Source organism: Amphiura filiformis, chromosome 17, assembly GCF_039555335.1.
Source record: "Amphiura filiformis chromosome 17, Afil_fr2py, whole genome shotgun sequence".
Classification (NCBI taxonomy): Eukaryota; Metazoa; Echinodermata; class Ophiuroidea; order Amphilepidida; family Amphiuridae; genus Amphiura; species Amphiura filiformis.
The window spans coordinates 35000002-35022665 of NC_092644.1; the positions used below are offsets into that span (position 1 = coordinate 35000002).

The 22664-nt window shown below is 37.6% G+C and overlaps 1 protein-coding gene across 1 annotated transcript in view; it reads left to right on the top strand.

The window, feature by feature from the left end:
• The first annotated feature begins 771 nt into the window (after positions 1 to 771).
• The window catches only part of LOC140137696 (transcriptional enhancer factor TEF-1-like), a 90717-nt gene continuing 68824 nt past the window's right edge, over positions 772 to 22664 (top strand). The window contains 2 exon segments of the mRNA XM_072159451.1: positions 772 to 947; positions 16647 to 16925. Coding sequence (XP_072015552.1) covers positions 16670 to 16925 — 256 coding nt within the window. The 5' untranslated portion in view covers positions 772 to 947; positions 16647 to 16669.

The window sequence follows — 22664 nt, forward strand, 5'->3', positions numbered from 1 at the left end:
ATGTATTAAATATAGAGGGCAAAATTAATAATTAATTAATTGATTAATTAATTATGCACATTTTAGGGGTGTGGTCAAGATGCACATGCCGTCATATCCATTGTTTGTAGACACAAACATGTACAATCATTTATTCCCACCTGTTTACTCGTAAATACTTTAATATTAAAATATGTATCCAATAATATTTTTAATAATTGATTATTTTGAATTTATTTATTATGCAACAAGCAAATAAATAGGTCAGATTTGAGCACCATGCGAAGTTGCGGGTAACATAATAATTGAAGTAAATCGGAAACGATAAATACATACATGAATAAATAAACAAGTAAAAAATAAACCGATCCCCAATACATAAATAAAAATGTGTTGTTTATAGGCCCTATTATCAAACTGGACGTTGCTGTTGACGTGTTGTTGTTTATTTCATTCGGTCGGATCCTATGTATTGCATATCGATTTTCTGGGTTACGGGAATCGTCGGGTACATGTACTGTTTGTGTTTATTATTAGCCTGGAACAGATTAAAAAAAAGTCTGGTCGATTTGTATAGGATCGCAAAATGGACACTATTAAATATTATTTCTGACCCCCCCGTCAAAATCGGAGCCTGTGATATGTGACCTATTTCTATTTTTAATGAATATTAATTATTTACCATAATACACCTGTAAACATGGTAAACACGATGCGGGCAGGTGTTAACCTCTTTTGATTGTCTACTCAATTCTCCCAAGCCTGCTTTCACGAGGCCCCACCCCCTGCAGTGCCGTAGCTTGGCGCTGTATTCTGCCATACCACACGTCATTCTTTGCATACCATACTATCCTGCACTGGAACGCCAAAAATCCTCAACAAAAACGCATTTTTCTATGCCGAATCCGTCCAAAATCAGCTTTAAAGCGTGCCTTGGATATTTACCTCCTTTGCTGTAAGCCTGAAAGGTAAGTAACTTATTTCGTTTAAATTTGCAAGCAGTATATACCGGGTGGAGTACCATCCGAAATCGCGCATCTTTGGCATTTTTGTCATTTTTGTGCATCGCAAGTGCAGACTTCCGGAGTCCTACTTCACCAACTTCTCCGAACAACTTCTCTTGTAAAACCAAGTCAACTAGCATCAGTTTCGTCGCAAAATGGAACCTGCTTATCATCATTGTTTTCCGCAAACTCCTTTCATATTATTCACTCCATCAGATCGGCGGAAACGAGGAGAAATATGGATTATTAGCGAGAGATGAGCAGCAAGTTCTAAACAACTTGGGAAAGCCCAACAACATTATAGTGGTGAGTCAACCGGCATAGTTCACGAGCCATCACAACACAAGGCGAAAGCATGTCAGCTATTCAGGCGTAAACACTACCGGAGATAACCCCCTGTATAATTCGCCTCTCATGTTAAAGGCACTGACCAAATTTGGTAGGAGGATAACCAAAAGAGTTTTCTGGGATGTTAGGGGGTTGTGGTCTCGGTAGAAAATGGGAAAGTTGGTGAACGAGTTGTACGAAGTTAGCGCTGCGCTGTGTGTCTAGTCGTGTGCATTGTATTGAGCGTACAGCGAGTGTGTACGATCGGTGGTATGGTTGACGGGAATTGTACATACCAAATATTAAGAGTCATGCAACAACAATGCCTAAAGATTGTTCAACTGTAAGCCTTTTGAATGAAAATCAGGGCCATAATTCCTGGTTGTTTAATCTGCGTGACGATTTCCCCAGGCTCAAAAATCACGGGCATTGTCCCCATTGTCTTGTCTTCAGCATGTAATAAAAAAGGAGTACATTCTGGATTTATTTACAATGTGAAAATGACACAGATTTAATTTGACGAAATGCGTGTTTTGTGTAGTGCTGTGATACATATCTGTTGCGTTCGTGCACTTGTTGCTCTGCGTGTTATTTGCAAATTGCATATTTCGCATATTTCATTAGGTTTATTTACATTTTAGTTTCCACGATAAATTTGATTTGTTACTAAAATAACCGTCCTTGTGTTAAAGTGCATGTGTGTGAGTGCATAATTTGTATGTACAACCAATACAACATTGTCATGATTGTCGACGGAATCTGATTAGGCTAAGTAAAAAATAAAACATGTTTCACGTCCGGGTTTTCGAAAAAAAGGAGGAAGAGGGGGCTTTTTATTTTCTATTTTTTATCGCAAAATTGGTGTAAATACCCATACTTAGAGCTGTTTTAGCGTACAATCCGTACATACAATAATGCCTGGAAAAAGGAGGAGGCCCTTTTTTATTTTTTGTTCTGAGAGTTACACCCCCTCTAATGATCACAAAACCTTCCTAAAACGTTTCTTGTGTCTTAACAAGGCTATAGAAAGCATCCCAACTTCCTAGACATATTTTTTGAAAAGTTATAACTGAATTTCAAAAAATAAAAATTTATTTGAGAAAACCTCAAAAAAGGAAGCGGGAGGGGACGTGAAACATGTTTATTTTTTTATTTGGCCTTATTTGTTGACATGATGAAATTATCCGAGAGCATGATACACAATTTGCACAAAATCTGGCGGCGACCTCGAGCTTGCCTGTGCACCGCATTACGGCTCGGGAATTGTAGGGCTATCCATTGTTCAGGGCATTGCCAGGGCCCGCCATTTTTCTATCGGGGATTTCACCTTTTGTATACAGAATAACATAAGCTGTATGATAATATAATCAGCTGCTTATGCGCACAGTGTATTATTTAGCAGTGCCATATAATCGTTGTATCAATAGTAATTACAACACACGTATGTCTGGCTATATTGCAGTCAGGTCAGCCTTTGATTTCGATTTCACACTTGCTCTTTACAATAAAACAATAACAACAGTTGACTTGGTTGAGAGAAGTGGCAGGTTATGTGAGCTGTGATTTTGTGTCAACAGTACGACTGAAATCTATAGATTTGGATTATTATAAAATGAAGTTAATTAACATGATTAAAGCCTGGCATGCTGGTACGGTATTTATATACGATTTTGGTCACATTTTAATTTGATAATTCTTGGCCAAAAATGATAATGCTAGTATTTTCACATGTTTCCAGAAGGTTTTCTGGTTTAAATAAATTTAAAAAAAAAAGGTAAGGAAAAAAACCCCCAATGAGGTAAAATGAAAAGGAACAATTAACCCCATATTTATAATCTATAAACATGCAACAAAAAAATACATTAAAAAAAAGAAAAAGAAGTTTAAAATGAATTCATTTTTCATCTTTAAAAAAAAGATGTAGGCCTACATAAGGCCAATGAAAGTTAATTCCGAGTTTATCGTCCCTTCTTTTTCCCAGGTTGGTGAGGTGACTTTTTCATTTTTCATTTTTCATTATTTCATCAGATTTCATTATTGACCTAAAATGCGTGTTGATTTAAAGCCACACTCATACATGTTATTTATAAACATGTTTTTGTATGGGTAGGGACTGGAAAAGTTAGAAAAGGGCCTCATTTTGCTTCCAAGTTATGAATTTATGGTTTTACAAACAAAAATATATGTTTCCAATTGCTAAAACTGGTGAAAACACTGATACTTTGAAAATAATGAATTATTTTGGCATTTTTGAAAATTTGATGCGGGTGTTTTTGGTTACCAAAAAGTGACGCGGGCGGGGGACGATAAACTCGGAATCGACTTTCACTCGCCTAATATAGATGGCCCAGAAAACATTTTTTTATGAAGAATATTTAGGTGTCACTAGTTACAAATGAAGGTTCAATTAAAAAAAATATTATTACTGGTCTTGAGGGGTCTTGAGCAGCAGTTTTTGGGGGAAAAGTTGGCTTTTTTCATTGATTCTGGATGGTTTGTGACAATTGCCGATATTTTAACCTACACTGTAATATTTTTACCACAAATGTTATGAACACAATTTTTTACACAAAAGAATAGGCCTATATCAAGAGGATGTTTAACATATTTTGTTTTAACAAATTTCACTTTCAAGAGCTAACAAAAATTTCTGTAATTTCTTATTGGTTCTACATATTTCCTACGCGGGAAACAAACAATCTCTCACCAAATTGTGAAACTTCCCAAATAACAACTTCTATGGATGAGATGATGTTATTTTAGATTTCAGAGCCAATCTGGTTTAGAACTCTGAAAATTGATGACATCATTTTCATAGAGATTACAAGACTACTATAATCACTGGTTACTGGTCTGTCTAAAGGCCTGTCCATTCGCCATCCATTGTTTGTTTTGGTGGAATTTATTAAACATTATTCAGCTAGGATCTGTATGTATATATAAAATTCAGTGTTGCTCTGCCAATATTAAACGTGTAGGCCTTTACCTGAATTTGTAATTTGATTCCAACCCATCAAAACAGTTTGTTATGAACCAAATATGGCAAGGGTCAGCCAGTGGGGTCGCCAGGTCAGGTCCTCCTGCTGAGAGAATCGGTAGCACGGATAGTCACAGCTAGTGCCTTTCTACACCCACAAGGTGCATAATGTGGTTTGGAACCAGTCTTGAAAATGTTGGTGTCAGAAGTGGGACTTTTGAAATGGGACTTGCCTGTAAGATTTCTTGGGTTGTTTTACATCTGGTGGCAGCGGTGGGACTCTGAAGATAAGGGAGGAAAGGCTGAGATTTGGGATGTTTGAAAGTGAGCCTGGATACCCAGGGGTCAAGCCACAATAACAAAAGTTGAGGTTTAGCATTAGAATATCCTGCAGATTGATGAGATCAGGTGTACTGTGCACCAAAGGTTCATGTTGAGTATCAGGGAGATTACCAAAACATTGGTTGCTTAGTAAGCTGTTAGTTTCGTTTATATGGGGTTTGCCAAAAATTGAGTGTGTGTAATTGAAACTAGGGAGGGAGAGAAATAATTGAAAAAAAAATAAATATAGTCCAATAAGGGCCTTCTTTGTCACTGTCATTTTGTTTTTATTTTTGCAAATAATACCTGTGCAGTGTGCATGTTGATTGTTACTGTTGTCCAGTTAAATTTTCTTAAAAGGATTTACCGTACTTTAAGGGGTTACTTCACCCTTGCCCAATTTTGTGCCTATTTTTGCAGTTTTCTCAAAAATTATAGCGCATTGGAGACAAGTAAGATGTATATTATAGGGGCAAGGACTGTACAACTACTGCACTGGAAATGAGCATAGACAACAGTTGTGGAGTACAGTCAAAAATGAGGGAAACCAATATTTGATCAATAAATCAATAACTACTTGCCCCGACTTGCTGAATTTTCAGTACAATAGTTGTAGTCCTTGCCCCAGTTTACTTGTAACCAATGTGCTATAATTTTTGAGAAAAATGCAAAAATAGGCACAAAATTGGCCAGGGGCAGTGTTCGAAATAAGCACTTATCCTCTTGACCTCTTGTCCAAAAATTACTGGGGACAACCATATTGAGCTAAGTACTTATCCCCTGGACAACCACTATATTTTACCTCCAAAAAGATGACACATTCTGGGGACAACCAAAATGTAGTGAGGACAAGCAGAATTTATGCTTTAGTTATCCTCAGGATAACCTCCATATTTTCCTTATTTCGGACACTGGCCAGGGGTGTAGTACCCCCTTAAAGTGTGCTAATTGGCACTCATCAAGAATGGTACAGCAGTTCGATGATAATATGGCAAGTTGTGTGATGAGTATAGCGAGTTGTAGGGCAAGTTGTGGAATGAGTTATACATGTAGGCCTACAATGTATATAGCGAGATGTTGACATTGTAGCTATTGTACATGTATCTCCAATAGATAGTGGAGTAATTTTGGTGCGAGTTATAGGTTGAAGTATTGTAGTTTGAGATTTTGTTGTTGTAGGGAGTAATAATGAAAAACATTCAACATAATGGTCATTCATTGCTTGAAATATCCAACTTTTAAAAAACTTGAACATGAGAACAGTATGTTGATATTATGGCTGTGGTTGTTGTAGTTTAACTGATCTGAAGTGCAGCCATTGCCTGCATTAAATCACATAATCTGCACTCGCCCTACAACTCACTCCAAAACTCGTTCCAAAACTCTCCAAAACTGGCCCATGCACAACTCTCCACTTGGAAAATCCCCAACATCAGTGCTCACTGCTGGCAGTGATCAAGTCTTTTGGAAGTTGGTGTCAGAAGAGGGACTTTGAATTTTGATGGGACTTGCCTTGAATTTAAGATTCCTTAGGTTGTTTAAAACAGTTCATATCTAACCTGAATTTTGGTGTCAGAAGAGGGACTTTAATCAATGGGACTTTCCTTTTAAGATTTTGTGCGTTGTTTAGTTGGGAAAATTAGTTTACATCTGGCGGCAGCAGTGGGAACAAGGGTAGCGCTAAGTTGCTTTTTGGGGTCCCGGACCCACCAAAATAGAGTTGGGACCCCAGTTTTTAAATTTTCTGCAAGTTCAGGGGTCCTTGCAGACCCCCAGTTTTTCAATCTAGCGCTATTGCAGATATACTATTTATGCTGCATTTGTGCAACTGGGACTCACCAAACTCTACTCCGGACCCCCTACTTTTTAATTTTTTGCAAGTTCGGGGGCAGGGTTCGATTTAGAGGGGTTTTACATGCACAAATGCATGTAACTTTGGCTCTGTGCTTGTAGAATTTTGCCTGTGCATGCAAAATTTTGTGTTATTCAGCCCATTTTGAGGAAAAAATCAGAGTTGTGCATGTAAATTTTATTTTTTAAATCGAACCCTGTTCGGGGGTCCCTGCGGACACTCGAGTGTTTAGTTCTAGCGCTACCCCTGAGTGGGAATCAGAAAGTTGGTGTCGGAGGAAGACAGTCGTCATGATCCGGAGGGGTGCAAAATGCGATTATTATGGAAAGGATGGATCAGGAGCAAGGGTAGCGCTAAGTTGCTTTTTGGGGTCCCGGACCCACCAAAATAGAGTTGGGACCCCCTGTTTTTAAATTTTCTGCAAGTTCAGGGGTCCCTGCAGACCCCCAGTTTTTCAATCTAGCGCTATATACTATTTATGCTGCATTTGTGCAACTGTTGACTCACCAAACTCTACTCCGGACCCCCTACTTTTTAATTTTTTGCAAGTTCGGGGGTCCCTGCGGACACTCGAGTGTTTAGTTCTAGCGCTACCCCTGATCAGGAGATTCAGGGTCCATTTTCAGCCATTTTGTTTATACTCGGGGTGCATTTTCAGCCATTTGGGTTTATTGATGGCCTTCATGAAAATTTGGTTTAAAAAGGGTGTTAATTTTCAAAAGGTGTTAGTTTTCAAAATTTCCAAAAATTTGTATAATTTGTGATTCGTTTCTTGTCAAATTTGGTGAAAAGTCACAGCGGCTGACAGCGCACAAAGCCGCACATCCAGGCTGCGCACATCCCCACCCAAACCAAACTTAAGACCCCTGGGTCAATCGGTGACAAACGGGTGTTGGGTACCAGGACACAAGAGTACCCGAATATCCCATTCCCAGCCCAGTTTGACGTATCAGCTTCACTGTAGGGTGTGTGTGGGGAGGGGGTGTTGAGGGGTTGCATCGGTGTTTGTTAGGTTGATGTTGCAAGCATAGAGCTATATGTAGGGCTGCTAAGAATACGCAATTTTGGAGGCCAAAAAACGCACCCCGAATTCCCGCCACAAACGCAAAATCTAAAAACCTGGACCTAACATCAAGTGCTACCATCATTTTAAAAAAATTGAAAAAAAAATTAACAAAAAATTCAATAATTAAAAAAATTAAAAATTGCATTTTTTGACAAATATTTCACAGATTTGGCGAGTCCCTTGACCTAGAGAGAAGTACTGTAATCATTTGTGGTTGATTTTAAAAAAATGGGAAAAATGGGAAAAAAGTTACCAAAAAAAGTTTGTATCCAAATGGGACCAATTTGTAACTTGTGTTCACTGCATAATCTATTGAAGATATGAAAATGCATTGGTTTGTACACAAGTCTATATCTTAAATAGATTTTTGAAGTGAACACAAGTTACAAATCGGTCCCATTGGATACAAACTTGTAAATTTTTTGGTAACTTTTTTCCAAAATTTTTAGTGATTTAATGATTCAATGCAGTACAGTCCGACCTCGGTTATCCGGACATGTTGAGACCAGCTACAGGCCGGATGCGAGGGAAGCTTAAAAGTCGGAAAACGGTCAAGACTGTATGGGGTCCTATGCGAATTACCTGGGGCAAATTACAGTGGAAACTCATAACGAAGTTGTCAGGGACAGAGAAATTAGTTCTTTATATCCAAATTTCGTTATATCAGGGTTGTAAAAACAATGGATAACAAAAGAATTTTGTATCTTGGTTCTGGAAAAATACTTCTTTATTTCAAGAGTTTTTCTTGTTACTGTATGATATGTTAAATGAGTTTTATTGCTTTGTTGAACTTACTAGAAGAAATATAAATATTTATTTTAAAAACAAGAATTTATGTGTATATTGTCATTCTTTGGTACTTTTAAAAAGTTGGCATTTAGGCCTATTTGTGCAGCTGGTGTTGTCGAAAATATCACGGCCCCACGGAGCATAGCCATTCCATAGGATGGATGTGAGATCAATTGCTTGAGTCATAATTTCCAATATTTTAGATTTCAACTACGGTACGGTACTGAATTTATTAACATAAAGACTCGGCTTTCTCATCACTTAAAGAATGCATTTGACTATGTTTTCACGTTTAACCGACCGTAAAATGCACTATCTGTTTAGGAAAATCACTAAAAAAATTTACAAAAAAAAGAAAGTTTTCGGCGACTTTAGAGAACCTCTAAACCTACCGTATTGACTGTAATAAATGCCCTGGAGGTGTTGCATTTTTCCAAAAGGGGCGTTTTTATTGGAAATGAATTGGAAAAAAGTGAAAATCGGGTTAAATTTCCCGATGGTGCTCCTGTAGAAAGGAGGGATTTCCAAGTAACTAATAATGGCGTCGCCCACAGAACAGCATGGTTATTATTGGTTAATGATATATTCGTGGTAAATACAACAAATAAGTGCATCATCAAGCATAATCTAGTGAAATTCTACCATAATTAGGCAATGAAATGGATGGAAGTCGTAGTAGGTAAGTAGGTTTTGTCCATGCAATTGAATTTAGAGATCGTCAATGACTGATGCACGTTTCAAGCTTACTCAAAGTAAGCATGGAATTTTGGAAATGTTTGCATTTTTGTCAATTTTTCGTTGAAAAATTGGAGGGGGCGTTTATCAGAGGGGGAGTGTTTATTACAGACAATATGTTAGGTTCAGTGGTTTTTTTTTTTTTTTAAGATTTTTTTTTTACATACTTGTACGTTTACACGGTTAACCGATCGGATTGTGGTCCGTTTAAACGGTTAGACAAATAACTGGTAATTTACAGTTTACACCCCTAATTCGATCAGGCGAGTATCAGTTTACCAATTTTCTTTGTCTAATTAAATGCTTGTAACTTAATTTAAAAAAAAAAAAATTTCAATGATGGTAGCACTTGATGTTAGGTCCAGGGACACTCCAAATCCGCGAAAAAAAAAAAATTAAAAATTGCAAAAAATTATTATATTTTTTTATAGATTTTTTCAAAAATGTCAAAAAACGCATTTGGAGCCAAAATATGCAAATTGCGCCGGAAATAACGCAATTGCGTATTCTTAGCAGCCCTACATTATATATGTGACTGTCTGCTATTTTGACATAAAAATACCAACCTTTGTTGATGGGCATATTGCATGCATCCGATCAAAGTACACGCAAAATCCACCAGACGCCCTCGTTTAGCAATTTAGGCCCTACCTGTACATTTGTGCACAAGGTCTGAGATTGCTGGCCCTACGCAAGGTCCGTGATTGCCAGTGCACATACATGTAGGCACCATCCGTTGAAGTGCTTTTAAAATGTTTGCAGCTCAAAATGATGGTTATTTATTTTAAATATTCAGGCATGAGAATTCTCCTCTTTTTTCCCCCCAAATTCCCATTGTTAATTTTCTGTTCAGACATTTTTTCATTGAAATGTATTATACCTAAATATTACACCATTTTATTTTATGCTTTGATCACTAAATGAAGTGATGATTTATTTGCAATAATTATTTAGCCGCAGTATATTTTTAAGGTAAGTGATCTATGAAAATTCATTTGAAAAATTTCATTCTCCCCAGAGATATTTCCCATCAATTTAATTTGAATGAAATATTTTTTCCACATCTGATATTCTGTGTTCATTTTTTTTAAATTATGAGATTGTGATGCTATTTTTACTAATGTCAGGGGTGTGAGAGGTCAGATTAAAATCTGAATTCAGATTTTTTGATCTTGATATTTATCTCTTTGCCAAATTTCAGACTTTTTCAGATTTTTTCAGATTTTTTTATCTGTGGTCACTCACACCCCTGTAATGTACACAACTGAAGTAATTGTATGAATTTTTTTTGACTCTATGTACCTACCGTATTTCGTCAAATAGTCGCCCCCCCTCAAATAAACGCCCCCACCACTTTTTTCAACCAAGATGTTTCAAAAATGCCGATATTTCCATGCTATCTTGTGTAGTAAGCTTACCATGTTGCACACATGGTTGATAATAGTGTCAATAATTGGCGAAAATCTGGATCAGAAATCCGAAGTGAGCCAGAAGTCAGTGTTTCTAGTTCATAGTTCGTCATTTTAGCGTGTGTTTTACTTTACCTAATGATTTTAACGGGAATTATCGTTCTAAAATTGACCTTGAATAAATGCCCCCCGCCTTGGGAAAATGTAACGCTCCCAGGCGTTTATTTGACTAAATACGGTATAATGTCCTTTGAAGAGGGAAAAAAGAAACTTAATTTTATTTTACACGGTAATATTTTGTTATCAAAAGTAACCAGTGCACTCAGAATGATTCCTGGGTTTGTCCTTCAAAAGTCAACTTCTACTGAAAAAATTCCCTCCTAAAATGCAATGCGTACATTGCTTGAACAAAATGGACTAGGGCTCAACCGATATATGGGATATGGCATTTGTCTACCGATCCGATATCGATTTTGTAACGGATCGGTAGACAAATGCCATATCGGTTGAGCCCTATACATAAAACTATGTCTATGCCCTGACAATGGCCGAAGTGTCAGGGGTGTGAGAGGTCAGATTAAAATCTGAATTCAGATTTTTTGATCTTGATATTTATCTCTTTGCCAAATTTCAGACTTTTTCAGATTTTTTCAGATTTTTTTATCTGTGGTCACTCACACCCCTGTAATGTACACAACTGAAGTAATTGTATGAATTTTTTTGACTCTATGTACCTACCGTATTTCAGTCAAATAGTCGCCTCAAATAAACGCCCCTAAAATTGACCTTGAATAAATGCCCCCCGCCTTTGGGAAAATGTAACGCCCCGGGCGTTTATTTGACTAAATACGGTATAATGTCCTTTGAAGAGGGAAAAAGAAACTTAATTTTATTTTACACGGTAATATTTTGTTATCAAAAGTAACCAGTGCACTCAGAATGATTCCTGGGTTTGTCAAAAAAAAAAAAAATTTCAATGATGGTAGCACTTGATGTTAGGTCCAGGGACACTCCAAATGCGCCGAAAAAAAAAAAAATTAAAAATTGCAAAAATTATTTTTTTTTTATAGATTTTTCAAAATGTCAAAAACGATTTGGAGCCAAAATACGCAAATTGCGCCGAAATAACGCAATTGCGTATTCTTAGCAGCCCTACATTATATATGTGACAATGTCTGCTATTTTGACATAAAAATACCAACCTTTGTTGATGGGCATATTGCATGCATCCGATCAAAGTACACGCAAAATCCACCAGACGCCCTCGTTTAGCAATTTAGGCCCTACCTGTACATTTGTGCACAAGGTCTGAGATTGCTGGCCCTACGCAAGGTCCGTGATTGCCAGTGCACATACATGTAGGCACCATCCGTTGAAGTGCTTTTAAAATGTTTGCAGCTCAAAATGATGGTTATTTATTTTAAATATTCAGGCATGAGAATTCTCCTCTTTTTTTCCCCCAAATTCCCATTGTTAATTTTCTGTTCAGACATTTTTTCATTGAAATGTATTATACCTAAATATTACACCATTTTATTTTATGCTTTGATCACTAAATGAAGTGATGATTTATTTGCAATAATTATTTAGCCGCAGTATATTTTTAAGGTAAGTGATCTATGAAAATTCATTTGAAAAATTTCATTCTCCCCAGAGATATTTCCCATCAATTTAATTTGAATGAAATATTTTTTCCACATCTGATATTCTGTGTTCATTTTTTTTAAATTATGAGATTGTGATGCTATTTTTACTAATGTCAGGGGTGTGAGAGGTCAGATTAAAATCTGAATTCAGATTTTTTGATCTTGATATTTATCTCTTTGCCAAATTTCAGACTTTTTCAGATTTTTTCAGATTTTTTTATCTGTGGTCACTCACACCCCTGTAATGTACACAACTGAAGTAATTGTATGAATTTTTTTTGACTCTATGTACCTACCGTATTTCGTCAAATAGTCGCCCCCCCCCCTCAAATAAACGCCCCCACCACTTTTTCAACCAAGATGTTTCAAAAATGCCGATATTTCCATGCTATCTTGTGTAGTAAGCTTACCATGTTGCACACATGGTTGATAATAGTGTCAATAATTGGCGAAAATCTGGATCAGAAACCCGGAAGTGAGCCAGAAGTCAGTGTTTCTAGTTCATAGTTCGTCATTTTAGCGTGTGTTTTTACTTTACCTAATGATTTTAACGGGAATTATCGTTCTAAAATTGACCTTGAATAAATGCCCCCCCCGCCCTTGGGAAAATGTAACGCCCCCGGGGGCGTTTATTTGACGAAATACGGTATAATGTCCTTTGAAGAGGGAAAAAAGAAACTTAATTTTATTTTACACGGTAATATTTTGTTATCAAAAGTAACCAGTGCACTCAGAATGATTCCTGGGTTTGTCCTTCAAAAGTCAACTTCTACTGAAAAATTCCTCCTAAAATGCAATGCGTACATTGCTTGAACAAAATGGACTAGGGCTCAACCGATATATGGGATATGGCATTTGTCTACCGATCCGATATCGATTTTGTAACGGATCGGTAGACAAATGCCATATCGGTTGAGCCCTATACATAAAACTATGTCTATGCCCTGACAATGGCCGAAGTATTTTTTTAGCAAATCAGTTGATTTTCTGCATTTGGCTAGTGATTTCAAGTAGCATTGTGGTAGGTGTAGTGCTCCAATTTTGTGGCCAAACAGTGGTGATGTCAATTCATTGGCAGTTGATATTTTGTTTCTTCATTGTTGAAACTGGCTCATTGACAAGGGTTGGGATTAGTTCACAGGAAGTACTTTTAGCTTTTCTCTAAGAATTACCCTTATGTAGGGTATGGTTTACAAGTTATAAGATTAGTATTACACAGCCGTGACGTTAGTCACGGCTGTGTCTTTTTTCTTACAGGTTCTTTCTTCTTTCTTTCTTCTTTCTTTCTTCTTTCTTTCTTCTTTCTGCCGACCACTTCATTTGCTCTAGCACTTACATGCTTACACCGATTTTGACCTAACTTGGTCATAACCATCATTGACCATGCCCCTACATGTCATATGAAACTCGTGGGGTCAAAGGTCACGAGGGGTCATAGGGGTCAAAAACGTGATTTCAACTCAAAATGCTTCTTCTCTCACAGATTACATAGGACGGTGACACCACTTGCACACATGAATTGTTATTATCCCGTGTCTATGGGGTCCTCACAGATTTGGGGTCAAAGGTCATTAAGGGGTCACTTCCGGTATAAAACGAAAAACCTTCAAAAATTTTTATTTGCTAAGAAAAACATAGAACAGTAACGGTATGTTTACACATAAATTGTAGTTACCCTGTGTATATGTGGTATTTTTTAATTTAGGGTCAAAGGTCATTAAGGGGCCACTTCCGGTACAAAACGAAATACCTTTAAAATGCTTCTTCTCCCACAAATTACGTAGGACAGTAACACCACTTGCATACATGCATTGTTATTACCCAGTGTCTATGGGGTCCTCACAGATTTGGGGTCAAAGGTCATTAAGGGGTCACTTCCGGTATAAAACGAAAAACCTTCAATTTTTTTTATTTGCTAAGAAAAACATATGACAGTAACGGTATGTTCACACATGAATTGTGGGTACCCAATTAATATGTGGTATTTTTTATTTGGGGTCAAATGTCATTAAGTGGTCACTTCCGGTATAAAACGAAAAATCTTCAATTTTTTTTATTTGCTAAGAAAAACATAGGACAGTAACGGTATGTTCACACATGAATTGTGGATACCCAATTCATATGTGGTATTTTTTTATTTGGGGTCAAACGTCATTAAGGGGTCACTTCCGGTATAAAACGAAAAACCGTCAAAAATTTTTATTAGCTAAGAAAAACATAGGACATTAACGGTATGTTCACACATGAATTGTGGGTACTCAATTCATATGTGGTATTTTTTTATTTGGGGTCAAATGTCATTAAGGGGTCACTTCCGGTCTGAGACGAAAAACCTTCAAAATGCCCCTTCTGCCACAAGTAACATAGCAAAGTGGTGCCACATGCACCCATGCATTGACATTAGCCTATGTCTATGGCCGCTTTCATATATTTTGGGGTCATAAGGTCATTAGGGGTAACAACACGGCTGTGTTCGTGGGTTAGACCACAGCTTAGTCTAGTTCTTTCTTCTTTCTTCTTCTGCCGACCATTACATTTGCTCTAGCACTCACATGCGTACACCGATTTTGACCTAACTTGGTCACAACCATCATTGCACATGCCCCTACATGTCACATGAAACTCGTGGGGTCAAAGGTTACGTAGGGGTCATAAGGGTCAAAAACATGTTTTTAACTCAAAATGCTTCTTCTCCCACAGATTACGTAGGACAGTGACGCCACTCGCACACATACATTGGTATTACCCAGTGTCTATGGGGTCCTCACAGATTTGGGGTCAAAGGTCATTAAGGGGTCACTTCCGGTATAAAACGAAAAACCTTCAAAAATTTTTATTTGCTAAGAAAAACATAGGACAGTAACGGTATGTTCACACATAAATTGTGGTTACCCTGTGTATATGTGGTATTTTTTTATTTAGGGTCAAAGGTCATTAAGGGGACACTTCTGGTATATAACTAAATACCTTTAAAATGCTTCTTCTCCCACAAATTACGTAGGACAGTGACACCACTTGCACACATGCATTGTTATTACCCAGTGTCTATGGGGTCCTCACAGATTTGGGGTCAAAGGACATTAAGGGGTCAATTCCGGTATAAAACGAAAAACCGTCAAAAATTTGTATTTGCTAAGAAAGACATAGGACAGTATCGGTATGTTCACACATGAATTGTGGGTACCCAATTCATATGTGGTATTTTTTTATTTGGGGTCAAATGTCATTAAGGGGTCACTTCCGGTCTGAGACGAAAAACCTTCAAAATGCCCCTTCTGCCACAAGTAACATAGCAAAGTGGTGCCACATGCACCCATGCATTGACATTAGCCAATGTCTATGGCCGCTTTCATATATTTTGGGGTCAAAGGTCATTAGGGGTAACAACACGGCTGTGTTCGTGGGTTAGACCACAGCTTAGTCTAGTTGTTTTTATGTTTTATTAATTATGGCAAGTACATTTTTCCACTTTCACACTAGCCGTGTTCAGACGGTTATAGGATCCTCGAGGATCGGCGACTCGGCGTGCTCGAGGATTGCGATCCCCAAGTCAATCCCCGAGTGCGTGTCCACACGACTCCGTCGTGACCTGTAATCCTCGAGTTTTGCAATGCCTGATGACGTCAGTTCGAGAATTACAACCGAAAGCTGAAAATGACCTCTGCAGTATCGCGCGAAATTGAACATGTTTTTACCGTAAATAAAGTTATATTATTATTATTACAAACCATACCACCAAATCAAAAGGCACCAATTACTGCAATTGCGATGTCACGATCTGCGAAGAGCATTTTGCTCTTGTTTGTACTTAAATTCATGATGGAAAGTGGTGATGTTGTTCTAGATTTGGCATTGATACCGTTGATTGGGACTGGAGAAGAGATTTGTTTAGAAAGAAGAGGCAGAATGAGCGACAATTGCAATATTTAATGTACATCTACCGTAGTGGCAGCGCAATGGAACTCCACCACCATGCACAGGTCAAGTTCAGTGCTCGAGAATCGCAAAATGTAGGTTCACACGGCAGAAGAACTCGAGCACCACTCGGGGAACTTGTGAAATCCCCTAAATTTCTAGGGGATAAATTCGGGGATAAATTTGGGGAAAAACTCAAGGACTGGAATCCTCGAAAGCATTCAGACGGCAGATTTCCCCGAGTCTGTGCTCGAGCAACGCGGTGCTCGAGGAAATAGCCCTCTGTGTGGACTTCTGTACTGGAAATTAATATCAAGCACACACAAAATAAGAACCGACTACATATGTATGTAGGATGTGCAGAATCTAAAAGCCTTAAATTACATAACATTAATTTGGTGAGGAGGAAGCCTCGGCAGTCCCTCAGTATTGTTTAAAATTCTGGTTTTTTTTTACACAATTGTAAAATTGTACTTTAATAACTTATATGTACCCTCCCATTTTTGATTTTTAGACCCAACAGACCCCCTTCTCCCCCTCAAAATACTCAGGGTATCAAATAAGCTGGTTCGCGGAACTTGGATCGAGTACAGCTTACGCAATTTATTTCCTTGTTTTCATTTCAGGTTGATCTTCACCACACAGTCCAATGCCACACACTGAAGCCATGTCTGCTGACAACTGGAGTCAGAGTCCACAGGGCAACAACAACACACAACCACCACAGCCACCATCAGGGGGTAGCAGCGACACCGCCCTCAACGATGATCTCAATGATGATTTGGGCGCCGATGCGGAAGGCGTGTGGAGTCCGGATATTGAACAGAGCTTCCATGAGGCGTTAGCCATATACCCACCGTGTGGAAGGCGGAAAATTATTCTCTCAGATGAAGGGAAAATGTATGGTAAGTGATGTGGCGGTAAATGTGGGGAGAGCTGTGAAATTGTACCTGTGTGCCACATGGCACATGTCAGACAATTTATTTATTTATTTATTATTTAACCTGGGGTGACCAATCAATGCATTGGCACTGTTCTCCCTTGGTTCCCTTGGACCACATTAGAGTTTTGTAGCCAACTTTTGATTTAATATATATTCTAATGTTATTCGCCGGCAAAATGACGTAATAATCAGATTAACAATAGGTGAAAACAATTTTTGATTATTTAATATGTTCACGCAGTACCTCAGCATTGAACCATATCATGCTGATCACTCGCACCTGTAAGATATCTTTGAAAAGAGCAGTATTGTATTCAGTCTATGATTGTAGACATACATGTACACAGGTGATGAGCACAACCTGCTTGTAGTGCAGCACAGGGGTAGCACTAGGTTTTAAAACCAGGGGTTCTCAGAACCCCTGAACCCCCTGAAAGTGTTAAAATATGCGCCAAATCCTAAAATGAGGGGTTCTCTAATCTGTTAAGTATTGAATGTACCATTTTATATGTATCAGTATCAGATTTTGTGATTTTGGCTATAATGATGTGTTACCGTACCATTGGTATAATAGTTTTTAGCCCAGCAAAAAACGTGATCTCGCTTTTCACGGCACGATTCTCGCCTGTAACCAACTATCTCGCTTTTTAAGAAAGTTCCCGAGCAGTTTACTTACTATAAAAGTGTTGCTTTATGCCATAAAAGTTCGCCGAATTCCACAAAATGCAGTTCAACTTCGGCAAAGTGTAGACTCCAACACCATTGGCACCACATGGAAGCAATGCTTTACTCAATAAAAATGACATTTCATTGCAAATGAGTTCAAGTTTAGGCCAAATATTATGATATTTATTGGATTACTGGAGTATTATGACTATAAAACATAATTCAAGGGCAAATTTTTGTCATTTTTTTTCTTCTCGGCCGATCATTGTGTCGTATTTCACTGATGGCATATCTCTACACACCACCCACAAAGCATTTCTTTCCGATCCCTAGAATTAGAAATTACCACCTCACGTACGTGTGTCATCATTCAGTACTGCAATAATTCATCAGCAGTGATTCTAGACAATATCGCAATCTGTGTAATTATGCCGGTGGTGTGTATTTTATTTCTATTTTTAAATTATGTTACAATGCTACGGCGACTTCAATTCAACATTTATGTTACATTGCATTTTATGTTACATAATTTCTGGACGGGCCGTAAATATTGGAGATCGAAGCTTTTATTTTTCTTTCACATGTTTTCATTTTTCTGCGCGAATGAAAACCCCTGAACTGATATGCAAAAATGAATATATGCGCCCAAACTTAAAAATATGCGCTGTACGCGCAGAAACGCAGGTTAGCGCGACCCCTGGTGCAGCACGATATATTCAAAAATTGTTTCCACACATATTGCTATGGTAGTTAATTCGATTATTACGTCACTTCGCCTGCGAATATTTTGTAAGAAAGGCGGCTTTGCGGGCAGCATACAATGGACATCGTCTGGGGCTGCATAATGGACGTCATTGAGGGCCGCATAATGGGCATCATCGAGGGTCACAGGTTGTTGATGCATCAGATCACTAAGTAGGCAAATATGGGGACACCATATTCCATACAGAATACTTTTCCAGCAAGACGCATCCACATTCTCCTTTAAAATAAATCGAGGTCAGGTGGATCATGAAACAGAATAAATAAAGCAACAGATACAGATGCACCATGTAGCCTTAAAATTAAATCGAGATTAGGTGGATCATCAAACAGAAAAGGATAAAATAAATAGCAGCAGATATAGATGCATCATATATCCTTAAAAACAAATCGAGGTTAGGTGGATCATCAAAAAGGGATTAAAAAAAGCAAACTTGTACACTCTTCTGTAAAATGCACTCAATTTACTTTGTCCAAAATCTGGGCACCAACCAATTTGTTATCTGGCATCAGTCCCTAAACGCTTTTAAATCCCACCTGAAGTCCAGCAGGTAAACATACTCAAGACGATTTGATACTTACGATACTAGTCCGGATTTGATAAGATCTTTAATGTAGGGCAGTTTCAGGTTCAAACTTTTGTCCCTTATGATAATTACCGAGTAGTGTTCTTACAAGTGCATCATGGCGATTAGCTCACATATTTTTGTGTGAAATATTTATTTATTTCATAATTCAAATTAATTTATTGGTACAGTCATTGTACTTTTTACAATTTACGTATTAAATTTCATGTGGCATGACCGAGTCCTTTCTTGCAAAAATTTCTTTTTGGAGGTGGGGTCAAAAAAGTTTTTTGTGTGTATATAACAACTTGATAAAGATCTTCAAATTCTGCATGATCCCAATCTTAATTAATTGGCACAGTCAGTTAAATGTCCAATTTCATTGGGGGTTTTAGCATGTTCAAATGTAGCCTGCTCCATAAGCAAAATAAAAATGAAATGGAAAAGGGTGCAAAATAGATTTTATTCGACAATGATGAATAATTAATTTCTTTCATCAAATCACATAATATAAATAAACTGTATTACATGCCTTAACTGGATGTTGCAGTAATACAGAGCTTGCATGTGTCACTCAGGTACTGTACCCCAGTCAAGAGGGTGAAATTTCGGCATTTGTGATTTTGTTGAACTTGTAAACGGCAATACAAGTTACAATACTACATGTACCATACTTGGAGTTAATATGGATGTACATGTATGTACTGGTCAGTAGTATTATACAGTAAGTGGCCTTACAATTTTACCAGTTTTTTCCCCCAATTTGATATATTTAGTGCTCACTAACAGTTGTTGCCCTATGAGAGGAAACTAATGAACATAATGCTCCGTTGCATGTGGTTATACATATACGATACAGCGTTTGGCAATAATCCACCTGCTGATATTTTATGGACAGGATTTAAATGTTAAAACAAGTAAGTAGTATTACACAACATTGGTAAAATTAAAAAGGTTCCACTTCTGCCCCAGGTACCGGTGTTAAATAACAGCAAGCATTTTTTGATTAAAAAAATTTCCCATTTCTGCGAGTTTTGGTGCCGAGTCGTAACAGCTCTTGACATTTAATAGATTCTTGAAAAGTGCAATTATTGACATGGGTTACGAGATGATGTACACACACTTCAAGATGTGAGGATTTAACACTTGTCAGTGTTCAGAAAAAGGGAAAAACAAAAGTTCTTTGTGTACATATATTTCATATAAAGTGACCAGACAAATACTGTCCGAAGAGAACGGATTTTAGACTGTGGCGATACAGCTTACTGAACATCAAACAGTTGTTGAAACAGACTTTAAAAGTTAAAATACGCCATTGGATACTTGTGTGGTCAATTTCTTGTGTGTTTTGCCATCCTGCTCCTGTCATTACGGATTCGTAGCTTCACGCATCAAATCATGCTTAAATGGAAACAAGGACCCGCAAAATCTATAGTGTAAAGTACAACATGTCACTCAGTAACGGCCAGGTGGGCCCCTGGGGACGAGTCTACTGGTCATTCCGGTGGCTAGCTTGTTATTTTTTTATTTCCCTCGGAGTGGCCGCCCTACTTCTGTGACCGACTTTTCTCTCTTTGCTACGTGTAAAATTGACAAACATCTATATTGCATGCTGCTCTAGTAGCAAACGAGGTAAAGAAGGGCTTAAAGGGCCATACTGGCAACAGGTATTAAAAAACGGCTGTCCACCATGTAAATTTTCAGTCTGTGACGTCTCGTGTGTCTTATTTAAACGTTTGCCATTTAAGCAAGTGGTTGGCATGGACTAGCCTTTTCTAATATTAAGGGACACTTATTGTTTGAGGGCATGTCGTGGCAGGTACCAGGTGGCTTGAGGGAGCGTAGTTTGGGTGGGTGGTCATAATGTGCGCTCTTTTTCTTCTTAGTTTGTAACGAAGAGACTTGAGAACAGACAGCGGTCATAAATCAACAATAAAAGTAGTCTACATGTAGAACCGGGAAGTAAATTTTTAAGGTTCTACTGGCGTTTACTTGGATGTGGACTATAAATTATGTTGCAACTGACCATTAAGTACAGTATAAAATATTGCAAGTTCTACATGTAGGCTAGATAAAGTGCAGAGTCTGGGCAGTCATGTGAAATGAAATTGTAGCTTAAAATACCCATTTCGGTGTATTTTTTTTCTATAAATTCTAGCAAGACAAAAATGTGTTAGCAATTTCCCCATGTTGATAAAAGAAAAATACACATCCAGTCAAAGGGGGAAAAAGTGTTGAAATTTGATTGCCGCGGCCCACTTTCCAGAAATATTTGTAACACGAGATGATCGCATTTGATGAATTACGACTTGGAGATGTCTGTCTGGCCCAAAGCAAAATATACAAATTGTGATTATCCTGGAGATTGAAGTCCGGTCAACATGAGTGGCTGAAACATTAATCAAAACACTTTCTTTTAAACTTTTAGTGATCGATTATTTCGTTACTGAAGTTGTCTGGACTGTGTGGAAATTGGATTACCGTAATAATTTAATTTTGAAGTGATTTTAGGGAATCTCGGCTAGAGGAGAAAGAAATTAACTGGGACAAAATAGAACAGATGTAATCTTCTGTTTTCTAGCAAACTACTACAATTTAAAGGAGAGAAACCTGGTTTTTGGGTTGGGTTTTTTTTTTTGCAGATAAACCTGCTTATTCATTTTAAGATCAAAAGAAAATGGTTTCTTTTTCTTTCTATCAAAAACATGGTTGCTCATTAAGAAACCCTGGATTTTGATTAAGAAACCATGTTAAAATAATACATTTTTGTTTTGTACCAGTGGGAAAAAAACGGGTAAGTTCCAATTCTTGATAGAAAAATCAGTCAAAAATCGGTTGATTGTATTGAATTAAGTTTTTGTAAAAAAAAATGTCTATACACGTTTTCAAAATGAGAAACATGGACCCGTGTGACCAGTGTTGGAATTAAGCATTTTTTTATGCGTAGCAAAATTTGCTTTCATTACTTTTATCTTGGTATATTCACATTCTGCAGTGTGTAAGTCTATGGCATAAAAATGCTACTCAACTCCAAAATTGTGTAGCAAATTGATTAAATTGTGTAGCATTTTGCTATGCGATACCAGCTATTTCCAACGCTGCATGTGACGCACTTTCAAAAAGCCATTTTTTTAGGAAAACTTGGTTTTGATTCAAAATAAATCAGGCTAATGTTGTTCAAGTTGAGAAACAAGGTGTAATGATTTGAGAAGTTTTTCAAAAAGTTGACTTTTAAAATGAAAAACCTGTTTCTTGGTAAAAACATTCACAGTGTCATTTTAAAGGTGAAATAGGCCGAGGCATTTTCTGGATTTTAAAGAAATAGCTCTGAACATGTTTATGATGAGATCACGAGGGCCAAGTACACTGATCAAACTATCTTTTGTTGGAAGCAAATTGTATCAAACTATCTTTTGTTGGAAGCAAATTGTATTGTATTGTATTGAGACCTGCGGTTTTCATAATAAATTAAAGGCTGGGTAGACAGTAACACATTGGAAACCCTGCAAAATAAAGATTACTCTGAACATCTATGCCCTGAACATGCATATATTTACAATGCATGGTAGCTCTAGTATAGAGCCTCTACAACCCATATTAACCCTAACCACCCTGATACTTCAAAATACTAGCTACAAACAACTTCACTGCGCGCATTTGCATCCCACAGGATGTGATGACGTAATCACCCCAAGTGATGTATGGGC